The sequence below is a fragment of the Cetorhinus maximus genome, chromosome 22 (assembly GCF_964194155.1).
Source record: "Cetorhinus maximus chromosome 22, sCetMax3.hap1.1, whole genome shotgun sequence".
NCBI lineage: Eukaryota > Metazoa > Chordata > Chondrichthyes > Lamniformes > Cetorhinidae > Cetorhinus > Cetorhinus maximus.
Window position 1 is genome coordinate 10,196,763 of NC_135900.1, and position 12,588 is coordinate 10,209,350.

Genomic DNA, 12,588 nt, shown 5'->3' on the forward strand with positions numbered 1-12,588 from the left:
CAAACCCACGACCACTACCATCTAGAAGGACAAGGGCAGCAGTTAGTTGGGAACACCACCTGGAAGTTCCCCTCCAAGTCACTCACCATCCTGACTTGGAAATATATCGCTGTTCCTTCACTGTCGCTGGGTCAAAATCCTGGAACTTCCTCCCTAACAGCACTGTGGGTGTACCTACAGCACATTGACTGCAGCGATTCAAGAAGGCAGCTCACTACCACCTTTTCAATGGGAAGTGGTTATGGGCAATAAATGCTGGCCCAGCCAGCGAAGCCCACATCCCATGAATGAATGAATGAAAAAAAAAAAGGACAAAGAAGCCTGCTTGATTGGCACCTCATCCACAAACATTCACTTCCTCTGCCACTGACGCACAGTAGCAGCAGTGTGTACCATCTGCAAGATGTACTGCAGGAACTCGACTAGTCTCCTAAGGCAGCATCTTCCAAACCCATGACCACTACCAACTAGAAGGTCAAGGGCAGCAGATACATGGAAGCACCACCTACAAGTTCCCCTCCAAGCCACATACCATCCTGACTTGGAAATATATCACCATTCCTCTGCTGGGTCAAAATCCTGAAACTTCCCCCCCTAACAACACTGTGGGTGTACCTACACCACATAGACTGCAGTTCAAGAAGGCAGCACACCGCCACCACCTCTAGGGCAATTGGGGATGGGCAATAAATGGTGCCCACATCCCATGAATGAATAATAAAAGTTCCCATTGAAAGAATAGTTCATGTGGCTTATAGCATTTGAGGTAACAGTACAACATTCCTTGTCCTTAACCTGCCTTTTTTCAAAGTGAAACTAAATAAAAGGCATTATAATAGTTGGCTTGGTCAGTATGAAATACCTGGGCTAGATTGTGCTATGACTTTTAGGGCATTTCATTTAAGCTTTCCCCTTGTTTGAGTCTTAATTTCACTACAAGCCTTGAGGGGGCCACTTTACAAGGCCTAGGCATCTATTTTTTATGGATTTTTCTTCTCTGGTATTCTGTAACTAATTATTTCAATGTTAGATTGGTAATAATAGTAACCTCAGATTGGCTAAGTGCTTTAACCATTAAAGATTGTGATGCTCACAAATTTGCAATAATTGATCTTAGAATACAGCAAGTTGTGATGTACCTTGTTGCAAATTAGCCCAGTGAAATGCCTAAATATAAATTGCTTAGCTTTAAATTATATGTCCAATCGGAAATCCATTTACCAGCTTAAAGTGATGGTTCTGTGAACTTTGTGATTTATGTTCAGTACTTCAAAGTTTCAGTTGAACCAATTTTTCTTTTGTTCATGGGATGTCGGCACACTAGCAAGGCCAGCATTTATTGTCCACCTCTAATTGAATTTGAGAAGGTAATAATGACCTGCTGGAGTCAATGTGGTATAGTTACAGCCACAGTGCTGATAGGAAAGGAGTTTGAGAATGTTGATCCAGTGACAGTGAAGGAATAACATAGCTCCAAGTCAGGACAGTGAGTGACTTGGAGGGGAATTTATAGCTGGTGTTCCCATGTGCCTGCTGCTCTTCTAGGTAGTGGAGGTCATGTGATTGGAAGTACTGTCAAAGGAGCCTTAGTGAGTTGCTGCAGTGTATCCTGTGGATGGTACACATTGCTGCCTCTGCTGGAGGGAGTGAATGTTTAAAACGCACAAATTCTAATGTTCAGAGCAGGTAATGCATTCAAATCTCCAGATTGTATATCTGACTGTTAAGCTGAGTAAGTAAATATTCAAACAGAGTAATGAAACTGAGTAAAAACGAAGATGATAATGGAGGACAAGGAAATGAACAAAATATTGACCTGTAATAGTGTTTTTGGAAAATAAAGTTTGATCCATTCTAAAAATGTTTTAATTTGATAACATTTACTACTGGTGTATACGCTAGTGTTTAAATACATGCAAATTGAATAAATTAATCTTGGGATTTTCTGAATAAGCTGTCTGATTTTCTACGAACAGTTTGAGTTGAGTCTAATGGTGCGTACATGTTTTGAAGCATAGGGGAAATTCAGTAGTCTGTTTGAAACAAGTATTTCTGTTACAGCTGATTGCTACAATTCCAACAAGCCGCTTAAAATTTCTCAAAGAAGCTGGTCTTGGCACACAAAAGGAAGAGATTCCAGAGGACGAGTTGGAAGAGGATATTGAAGAAATTGACCATGCAGAGAGAGAATTACGTCATGGTCAGATCTTGTGGTTCAGAGGTCTGAACAGAATACAGACTCAGGTATAAATGCCGTACTTAACCACTTTTTAATAATGGAAGAAAAGGCCTGTCAGGATTGTCCCGGATGCCTTTGCTTTTTATTAACTGTAACTCTACTGCTATCCTGTAAACTCTTGCCTTTGTTATAATTTCTGCTCTTGTGTATTATAGATCGGATGGTTTTCTCTCATTCTTTTTTTCGCTCTCTCTCTCTGAACAAGCTGTCACAATCTCTGGTTCCTTGCAGATGGATGTAGTGAATGCTTTCCAGACTGGAACTTCCTTTCAGGGAGCTCTAAGGCGGCAACCTTCCATCGCCAGCCAGCACCATGATGTAACAAATGTTTCTACCCCTACACATGTAGTGTTTACTGCTGCCACTACTGCTTCTACTACTGTGGGGTGTGAGTTTGTTTCTTAGTGCATGACATTAACATTTCCTGAAACACATGCCTAACGTTTCTCATTTTCTCCCTTAGTACCCTCCAAACTTCATTTGTTTCAGTCTGTTCATGCAGCTTTTCTTAAAATGTGGTCACCAAGTCTTCAGATTTTATTTTCTTTTGAGGGCTAGAGAACTCGTGAAACTTGCAGAAAAAAAAAACCTATGAAGGCTGAAAGTCTATTCCTGTCAAATTTCTATATAGTTACATTTCTTTGGATTAGGATTCAAAAGTGCCTGTGTAAATGGTTGAGTATAAGCCCATATTTAGAGGTTCTTTCACATTTGCAATGTATAAAGTGCCCTTTTTTGACAAATCCATAATACATTGTTCTACTTGTCATTAACTCTATAGGTTTTTTAATCTCTCCCGAACTAAATTAATCAAATTCAGAAAGCTGGACTGTGGATGTGTGCGCTTCTCTTTCTAGGTCTACACATTTCTGTTACAGCAACAAGAGGGATTTCTGTGAGCACTTTTTATAACATTTGACGTGTCTTATGTTATGAAACTCATCCATTAGGTTTTCTTTCCTTGCCTCATGTGCCTGAGTTATTAAATCACAAGCATTGTAGTGAAACAGTGCACAAAATCCATAGATCAAAGGGACAAGATTACACCATCCTGCATTATACACATTTCTGGATCTGTTGTACTTCAAAGCTAAATCAGATCAACTATATTTTTGGATTGTATTGATCTTCAAGTTGTCTAGCTACTTGTTTCTTCTGCCCTAGCCTGTTTATATTGAAATATTCCATTACTGTGCATCAGTTGAGTATTGTGTCCAAGAAACACTGTTCATGTTCAGTGAAATTGTACTTGACTTTTGTGATTGACCATCCTGTGTAAAACTCTTGAAACCTGGAATATAATCAGTCTTGAGTTTTCTCTTCCTAAATTTGTATTTTATAATTCGTAAGTACTTAACACTGAAAAGTAGAGGCCAAGCCTAAGGTTGCTGTCTAGAACTTGTGAACAGAAATATTCAATCCAGTTTTAAAAATGAGAGAAACTGAACATGTTTTGTGTTCACTTAACTGAGGCCTGGATTGGAATCCAGAAAATAACCTGGCTGCCAGATTTCTTGAACTTATCTTGTTTCAAACTAGTTCCTACCGCATCTGAGCAGACCACTTGTGGTAGCTTGGTAAATTGGCAATCTGAAGGGCTACAAAGGAAGCGGATAATGTTGCAATCAGGAGTGAATAGAGGAAGCTTTGTTTGAAATATTCTCTACCAATTTCCCTCCTTTTTGGTCATCACAGTTTAAGTTCCGTAGTTTATGGAATAATCCTGGATTACTCCCAGTACCACTTGCTAGCGAGCTCAGAAATAGGAGAATAGCGCAGATGAATACGTGGCTTAAGAGTTGGTGCAGGAGGGAGGGTTTTAGATTCCTGGATCACTGGGACAGTTTCTGAGGAAGGTGGGACCTGTACAAGCGGGACAGTCTGCATCTGAACCAGAGCAGGACTAACATCCTTGCAGGTTTGCTAGTGCTGTTGGGAAGAGTTGAAACTAATTCGGCAGGGGCAGGGGACACAATGTTAGCAGATTAGGAACACATCATAATACAGTAAAACAACAAGTCAGCAGGAGTACAGCTGCATTAAGTTTCAAGGGAGTAAGGCAAGGCTGGATGGCCTCTATTTTAATGCCAGGAGTATTACAGGTAAAACGGTTGAGTTAAGGGTGAGGGTTGACAGGTGGAATTGTGATATAGTAGCCATCACAGAGACATGGTTGAGGGAGGGGCAGGATTGGCAGCTCAACATTCCAGGATATAAAATCTTCAGGCAGGACAGGAGAGGGGGTAAAAGAGGAGGAGGCATTGCATAGCTAAGGAGTCAGTTACTGCAGTAAGGAGTGACGATATCTTGGAGGGGGAATCGAATGAAACTTTGTGGGTAAAGCTTAAGAATAAAAAAGGGGCAGCCACATTGTTAGGTGTTTATTATAGACCCCTAGATAGTCAGCGGGAAATTGAGGAGCAAATATGTGCACAATTTGTGGAGGTGTGTAAAAATAATAACGACAGGGTAATTATATTAGGTGATTTCAACTTTCCCAACATTAATTGGGATAGACATAGTGTTAAGGGCTTGGATGGAGTGGATTTCTTGAAATGTGTACAGGAAAATCTTTTAGGTCAGTATGTAGAGGGTCCAACAAGGGACGGCACAATGCTGGACCTAATTCTGGGGAATGAAGCCGGACAGGTGGCTGAGGTGGTGGTGGGGGAGCATTTTAGTGATAGTGACCACAACATGGTACAATTTAAGCTTGCTATGGACAAAGAAATAGACAAGTTGCAAAAAAATGTTTTGGATTGGGGGAGAGTGGATTTTAGTAAAATAAGGCAGGACCTGGCCAAGGTAGACTGGGACCAGCTACTTGTGGGGAAATCTACAGAAGAACAGTGGGGGGCATTCAAAAAGGAAATGCAGAGGGTACAGGCTGAACATGTTCCCTCTAGTGATAGGAAGGAGTAACAAGCCCAGAGAACAATGGATGACCAGAGATATTAGGATACAACGAGAAGGAAAAGAGAGGCTTTTAGCAGGTTCAAGGGAAGCAAATCAGTGGAGGCATTAATGGAGTACAGAAAGTGCAGGGTGGAGCTTAAGAAAGCAATTAGGAGAGCAAAGAGGGGACATGAGAAAGCTCTGGCTGGTGAAAGTAGGGAAAATCCCAAGATATTCAATAAGTATATCAATGGGAAGAGGATAACCAGGGAAAGAGTAGGGCCCATTAAGGACCAAGGGGGCAATCTATGGGTGGAGCCAGAGGACATCGGTAGAGTGTTGAACAAATACTTCACATCCGCCTTCACCCAAGAGAATGAGGATGAAGGTATCGAACTCTGGGAGAGAGACTGCGAGGTTCTTGAGCAAATTGATATAGGGAGTGACAAGGTATTGGAGGTGTTGGCAGGCTTAAAAGTGGACAAATCCAGGTCTGGATGATGTGTCCCAGACTGCTGAGGGAGGCAAGGAAGGAGATCGCAAAGGCTCTGACCCAAATTTTTAATTCCTCTCTGGCCACGGGGGAGGTGTCAGAGGACTGGAGAACAGCTCATGTGGTTCTGCTATTTAAGAAAGGTTGTAGAGATAAGCCAGGGAACTACAGGCCAGTGAGTCTCTCACGTCAGTGGTAGGGAGACTATTGGAGAAACATTTGAAGGAGAGAATCTATCTCCACTTGGAGAGGCAAGGTTTGATCAGGGATAGTCAGCATGGCTTTGTCAGAGGGAGGTCATGCCTAACAAATTTGATTGAATTTTTTGAGGGAGGTGACCATGTGTGTAGATGAGGATAGCACAGTTGATGTAGTTTACATGGATTTCAGCAAAGCCTTTGACAAGGTCCCACATGGGTGACTTAAAGAAGGCAAATGCACATGGGATACAGGGTAATTTGATAAGGTGGATTCAAAATTGACTTAGTTGTAGGAGACAGAGGGTGATGACAGAAAGATGCTTTAGTGACTGGAAGCCAGTGTCCAGTGGCGTACCACAGGGATCTGTACTGGATTCCCTGTTATTTGTCATTTATATAAACGACATAGATGACTATATGTGGGGGGGTAGGATTAGTAAGTTTGCGGATGACACAAAGATTGGCCGGGTGGTTAACAGTGAGGTTGAGTGTCTTGGGCTACAGGAAGATATAGACGGGATGGTCAAATGGGCAGATAAGTGGCAGATGGAATTTAACCCTGAAAAAGTGAGGTGATACACTTTGGAAGGAGTAATTTGACAAGGAAGTATAAAACCTTGATGAGGCCATAGCTGGAGTACTGTGTGCAGTTCTGGTCGCCACATTATAGGAAGGATGTGGTTGCACTGGAGGAGGTGCAGAGGAGATTCACCAGGATGTTGTCTGGAATGAAACATTTAAGTTATGAAGAGAGGTTGGATAGACTTGGGTTGTTTTCATTGGAACAGAGAAGACTGAGGGGCAACCTGATCAAGGTGTACAAGATTGAGGGGCATGGATAGGGAGCAGCTGTTCCCCTTAGTTGAAGGGTCAATCACGAGGGGACATAAGTTCAAGGTGAGGGGCAGGAGGTTTAGGGGGGATGTGAGGAAAAACCTTTTTACCCAGAGGGTGGTGACGGTCTGGAATGCACTGCCTGGGAGGGTGGTGAAGGCAGGTTGCCTCACTTCCTTTAAAAAGTACCTGGATGAGCACTTGGCATGTCATAACATTCAAGGCTATGGGCCAAGTGCTGGTAAATGTGATTAGGTAGGTCAGGTGTTTCTCACGTGTTGATGCAGACTCGATGGGCCAAAGGGCCTCTTCCTCACTGAGATTCTGTGAATCCTGGGTTTTCACATGCTTGACTATGCTTTTATAAATATGTTTCAATTCCAGGTTCATGCAGTCATGTTTCTTTGTTCCCACTTTAAAAGAAAATACAATCTCTCTCTATTCTCCTCAGCCAGTAGATAATTTCACTCGAACAAAGGAAGGTGTAGCAGAGTGGACTTTCTTTGCTCAAGGAAAACATAAGAAAAAGGAGCAGAAGTAGGCCATTCAGCCTGTCGAGTCTGCTCTGCTGTTCAATGAGATCATGGCTGATCTGATAATTCTCAATTCCATTTTCCTGCCTTTTCCCAATAACCCTTGAATTCCTTACTGATTAAAAATCTGTCTATCTTGGCCTCAAATATACTTAACGACCCAGCCTTTTCAGCCCTCTGCTGTAAGAATTCCACAGATGCACTGCCCTCAGAAGAAATTCCTCCTCATCTGTCTTAAATGGGTGCTCCCTTACTCTTGAGATATGCCCACTGGTCCTAGACTCTCCCACAAGGGGAAACGACCTCTTAGCATTTACCCTGTCAAGCCCCCTAAGAATCTTATGTTTCAATAAGGTTGCCTCTCATTCTTAACTCCAATGAGTACAGGCCCAACCTACTCAACCTCTCCGAAGAAAATCCCTCCATACCTGGGATCAACCTAGTGAACCTTCTCTGGACTGCCTCCAATGCCAGTATATCTTTAAGGGGACCAAAACCGTTCCTAGTATTCTAGGTGTGGTCTAACTAGTGCCTTGTGTAGTTTTAGCAAGACTTTCCTACTTTTATACGCCATTCCCTTTGAAATAAAGGCTAACATTCCTTTTGCCTTCATACAAGCATCTTTTAAGATTTTTGTCATTAAAAGTGTTATGTAAATGGAAATTGTTGAACTTCATGCTTTCATCACCGATATGTCCACAATCAGAAGTTAAGTAGCAAATCTCATGAAATTAGAATACTGAACCATATATTGTGCATGAAATGTCTTTCTATAAAGTCTATGTGTCCATCTATTAGCCTTCCACTCCTTCCCCCCCACCCTACAATTCAACATGATGTTGGGCTGGTTTAAATTTGGTGTTAATAGCATTGGGCATATACATGAACATTTACACAGGTTGCTATTTAGGATTTTCGCATGTCTCATTTTCTTAATGCTATGTTTATCTTAGCCTTGGCTTTTTATCCATAGTCAGTGGCATCCTAATCCCACGCATGAGGTGGTCCTGTTTTGTAGCTCTTGTTTTGCATTTTTTAATATTTTTGATCTTCAAGAAAGTGAGGTTCTTGAATCGTGGGAGCTGGTAAGTATTGCTGCATTAACTGCTTTGTTTGTATTTTATGGTACATCAGCTTAAGTGCTTACACCAAGGTGACATGCTTTGTTTCTAGATTTATTTACCGTTCTAAAACGTCTTACAAGTTTTTTCCAGTTCTTCAAGCTTCCACTGCATTCTGCACGATACAGATTTCACGTGTGTTGCTATGTAACTGTGGATTTCAACTCAATGCAGCTTAAATCATACCTTAACATTATCAGATCCATCTATATTACTTTGTCAAACAACTGACACTCTGCATATTTTCTTACAGCTCAGAGTGGTGAATGCATTCCGTAGTTCCTTGTATGAAGGATTAGAGAAACCAGAATCTCGCAGCTCAATCCACAACTTTATGACCCATCCAGAATTTAGAATAGAAGATTCTGACACTCACATCCCTCTTATTGATGAAAGTGAAGCTGAAGATGAACCACCAACAAAACGTGATACCTCGCCTAAATTATCTCTCAATGAAAACAACAATGCTGTTGACAGTGGGATCCATCTTACAACCGACACAAGCAAGTCTGCTACCTCTTCAACCCCAGGGAGCCCACTACATAGTCTGGAAACGTCTCTCTAGTTTAAGCAGAATGTTAACACACTATATCTAGTGAGCTACAAGAAGGAAAGAAAAATTGGGTCTTTTTACACTGTGTGATTGACAAGATATTCTTGTCTTGGACTTCAGCAGAAGACACACCAAGAATGTAGATACTTTAAGCTTTCTGCCAGACTAAGGGTGCTTTTGGAACTCAAAGTGACACACAAACTGGTATAAAAATGACTTGCTTTGAGGATCTGTTCTGTTACAGAGGATGAAAAATCAACTTTTAAGAATTGTCCTGAGCAGTGTGTTAGCTGAACATTTAGCTTTTCTTGATTTCTGGATGGTGTTTTTCAGGCCTTGCCTCATTGATACTTTAATTTCTGCTACTTGGCTGTTAATATTTTGAATTATTTATGTTCTAAATGACGCAGTTCTGTTTACAAGGTTTGTAGATACTTTTGTTTGTTTGTAGGTAGGTGGCTTCCTGACACATGATGCAGAGAAACTAATCCTTCAAATACTACTGTATTTTCAGAAAAAGGGTGTTTCAATTGAAACTGTACTAAATATGCCTGTGATTTACTTGTTAAATATTGTAGATAAAAAGCATAACTTGTAGCCAAATAGATAACACTACTAAAACAATGCTGAAGTATTGTAAGTTTATGGCCCCTTTCCCAGTGAAGCCCCTAAATACTTGCACAGATTTTTCAATGATTGTTTCAGAATCTAGTTTCTCAGTTTCTGGGAAATGAACTGAATTAAGATTTTCTCTTCACAAATGAGTAAGGGTGAAATGTTAAGTGAAAGAAAACATCCATGTATAATGAGATGCTTGAGTATTTGTCAGCTCATCAAATGGATTAAATCAAATGCATCATAACCTTAGTCTATCTGTGTTTGTCCTTAGAAATTAGCTTAGACTTGGTCAGATGTGAGCAGAACCTTTTGTTTCTTAGGAAAATTTTAGGTATTCTTTTGGCACAAATGCTATTGGCATTTCTAAAAATCTATTGTTATATAGTATTTTCTTGACATTTAAATAAAAATCTTCCTCTATTTAGCCAATTGTTTTTCTGCCCTTCCCTTTGGGCATACTAAAATATAGGAGGGAGAAAGCACAACACACTGCATCATGTAATGCACAGTACTTGATTTCAAAGTGGAAACAGCTGTTTGTATATCATGGCTTTAACTGAAAAGACTGGAGTACCATGCAGGCCTGATGTATGCTACTGAACCATTCAGTGTGCACTGCTATTCTGGTACAATGGTACATTCAAACTTTCTGAAATGATGTAGGGTGGGATGATTGTCACAATGACTTAGGAATCTTTGTCATACCTTAGGCAGGGAAATTTGAAAACTGCTTCAGTGTTGCAGTACAGTCATTGTTTCTGCACCTGTCTGTAGATAACTGTAAAAAGAGATTGTTTTCTTTGAACTTCCCACTCATTTAAGCTTTCACAAGATCTGCTAAAATTTAGTACAATTTTTCAAGATGTAATACATGTCACTGTTACAGAAAAGGGTTATATTTTTATCTTAACATTTGGTGGGGAGAGGAGGGGGGTGGAACTTGAGCATTACAAATTGTACAGCTGGGTATTCCATTGAATTGTAAACTTAACATTTCCCAGGTGTCCAAAGTACTTTTGTAGGTTTGAAAAATGATGAAATATCTAGGGAAGATGTCCAGTGAACAAGGCTGTGTCCCATTTTGGCCCGTTATAACAATTTCTATATTACTAATGCCAGCTGAGTGTCAATTTTGGAACCAATTATTAAATGTTTAAAAAAAACAATTGTAACATGTCAGATTTTCCTTGTCTCGGGTGTGTTTTAATTTAAACCAAAATGTGTGCATGTGCGGAGTATGTTGTACAGTATTAGCGATCTTCAGGCAAATGATCAGAGAGCTATCATAGCAATTTCTGGAATGGAAAGACCATGTAGACCATGGACAGTTTACCTAAAACTATCTTGTGGAGTTATTTCTTGAACTATATATACATTGTATGATGGAGCTCAATCAAGATGAGTATTAATCAAAATTAAATCATCTCTTGCAACATTTGTACAAATCAGGCCTAAAAAAGCTGCTGGCCTCCTGCTTGAGTATTGTGCAATTATGTTCAAAAGATCCTCGTTAATAAAATCAGGAGTTATTCAACTAGGACCTGTTCACCCATCACCTCTGTGCTCAGAGTCTGACCTACTTTGAGTCCAGCCACTCCTCAGTTTTAAATTCTCTTAAATCGCTCCATGGCCTACTCCTCCATATTTCTAACATCCTTCAACCCTAGAGTCCTCCCAGATATCTGCCCTTGGGCTTCTTGCACATCCTGATTACAAATTACTTCATTCGTGACCATACCTCCAACTGCCCAGACACCAACTCTTAAATTCCCTCCCTAAAAACTCTTCACCTCTGCCTCTTAAGTTCATTAAAACCTACCTCTGAAGAAACTTTTGGTCACCTGTCCTAATAAACATATAGCTCTGTCAAATTCCATGAAGTGCCTTGGGATGTTTTTGCAACATTGAAGACACTAAATAAATGAGTTTTATCATATTTACTCAGGTAGTGTCTTCAATTTGGTTAGTAGCTCATTCTGTGTTCTTCACACCATTTTTAGTCTGTCCTGAGCTGTCAAACTTTTTATTGCCATTGTATCATCCATCACTCTTCTCAACTCAAAGCTGGGCAAAAATATCCCCATCTAGAGTGCACGTTGCTGAGTTGGTTGTATCAGTCAGCTTCCGGACAAAACTGGAACTTGATTAGTTTGAAATTTCCAATTATGACAATTGATTAATATGAGTTGTGTATATAGCAGACAAATGGAAGACTATAAGATGTTATTTTGAAACTGGTTTTAAGATTTTCTAAGAAATTGGGCATCTTTTGGAATAAGTCTGATTTCATTTATTACAGATGAATGCTCACTCAATGGGCTTTTCATACCCAATAAAATGAAACGTTAGGATGTGATTTCCCAGTATGTGTTTATTGGAAATCATTAACTGATTAATTTAGGATTATGCAGAGTAAAAGTTTGGTTTTAAGCTATTACCAAGTTAGCTGCTTTGAAACTGGCGATCTGTCCAAATGCATAACCAATGTACAAAACTATGCACCTATATTGCATCTCAATGTCATAGCTTCAAATACTAACCCAACTCTCAGCAAGATTCAAAATACTGATATTAATGAATTGTCAGAACCTGTTGGAGATTTGTGAATCAGGAACATAGGTTTACATGATCCATTTACCATTACAAAACAAAACATTCACATAACTATACATTGCCTGGAGATAGAAATGAGAACATTTCATTTTATAATCCAGCATCTTTAATTTTCTATCTGCTTACATCTTGGAATAGAGGAGGCTGAGGAATGATGGGCTTTGCTGGGTAGGCCAGCATTTATTGCCCATCCCTAATTGCCCTTGAGAAGGTGGTGGTGTGCTGCCGCCTTGAACTGCTGCAGACCATGTGGTGTAGGTACACCCACAGTGTTGTTGGGAGGGAGTTCAAGTATTTTGATTCAGCGACAGTGAAGGAACAGCGATATAGTTCCAAGTTAGGACGGGTGAGTGGCTTGGAGGGGAACTGCCAGGTGGTGGTGTTCCCACGTACCTGTTGCCCTTGTCTTTCTAGATGGTAGTGGTCGTGAGTTTGGAAGGTGCTGTCGAAGAAGCCTTGGTGATTTCCTGCAGTGCGTCTTGTAGATGG

At 40.4% G+C, this 12,588-nt stretch overlaps 1 protein-coding gene across 1 annotated transcript in view; it reads left to right on the forward strand.

Moving 5' to 3' along the window:
- The window catches only part of LOC144696459 (plasma membrane calcium-transporting ATPase 1-like), a 108,211-nt gene extending 98,481 nt beyond the window's left edge, over positions 1–9,730 (forward strand). Inside the window, exons 20-22 of the mRNA XM_078567767.1 lie at positions 2,062–2,244; positions 2,471–2,584; positions 8,569–9,730. Coding sequence (XP_078423893.1) covers positions 2,062–2,244; positions 2,471–2,584; positions 8,569–8,880 — 609 coding nt within the window. The 3' untranslated portion in view covers positions 8,881–9,730. The remainder of the gene's footprint in view (positions 1–2,061; positions 2,245–2,470; positions 2,585–8,568) is intronic.
- Positions 9,731–12,588: the final 2,858 nt, after the last annotated feature.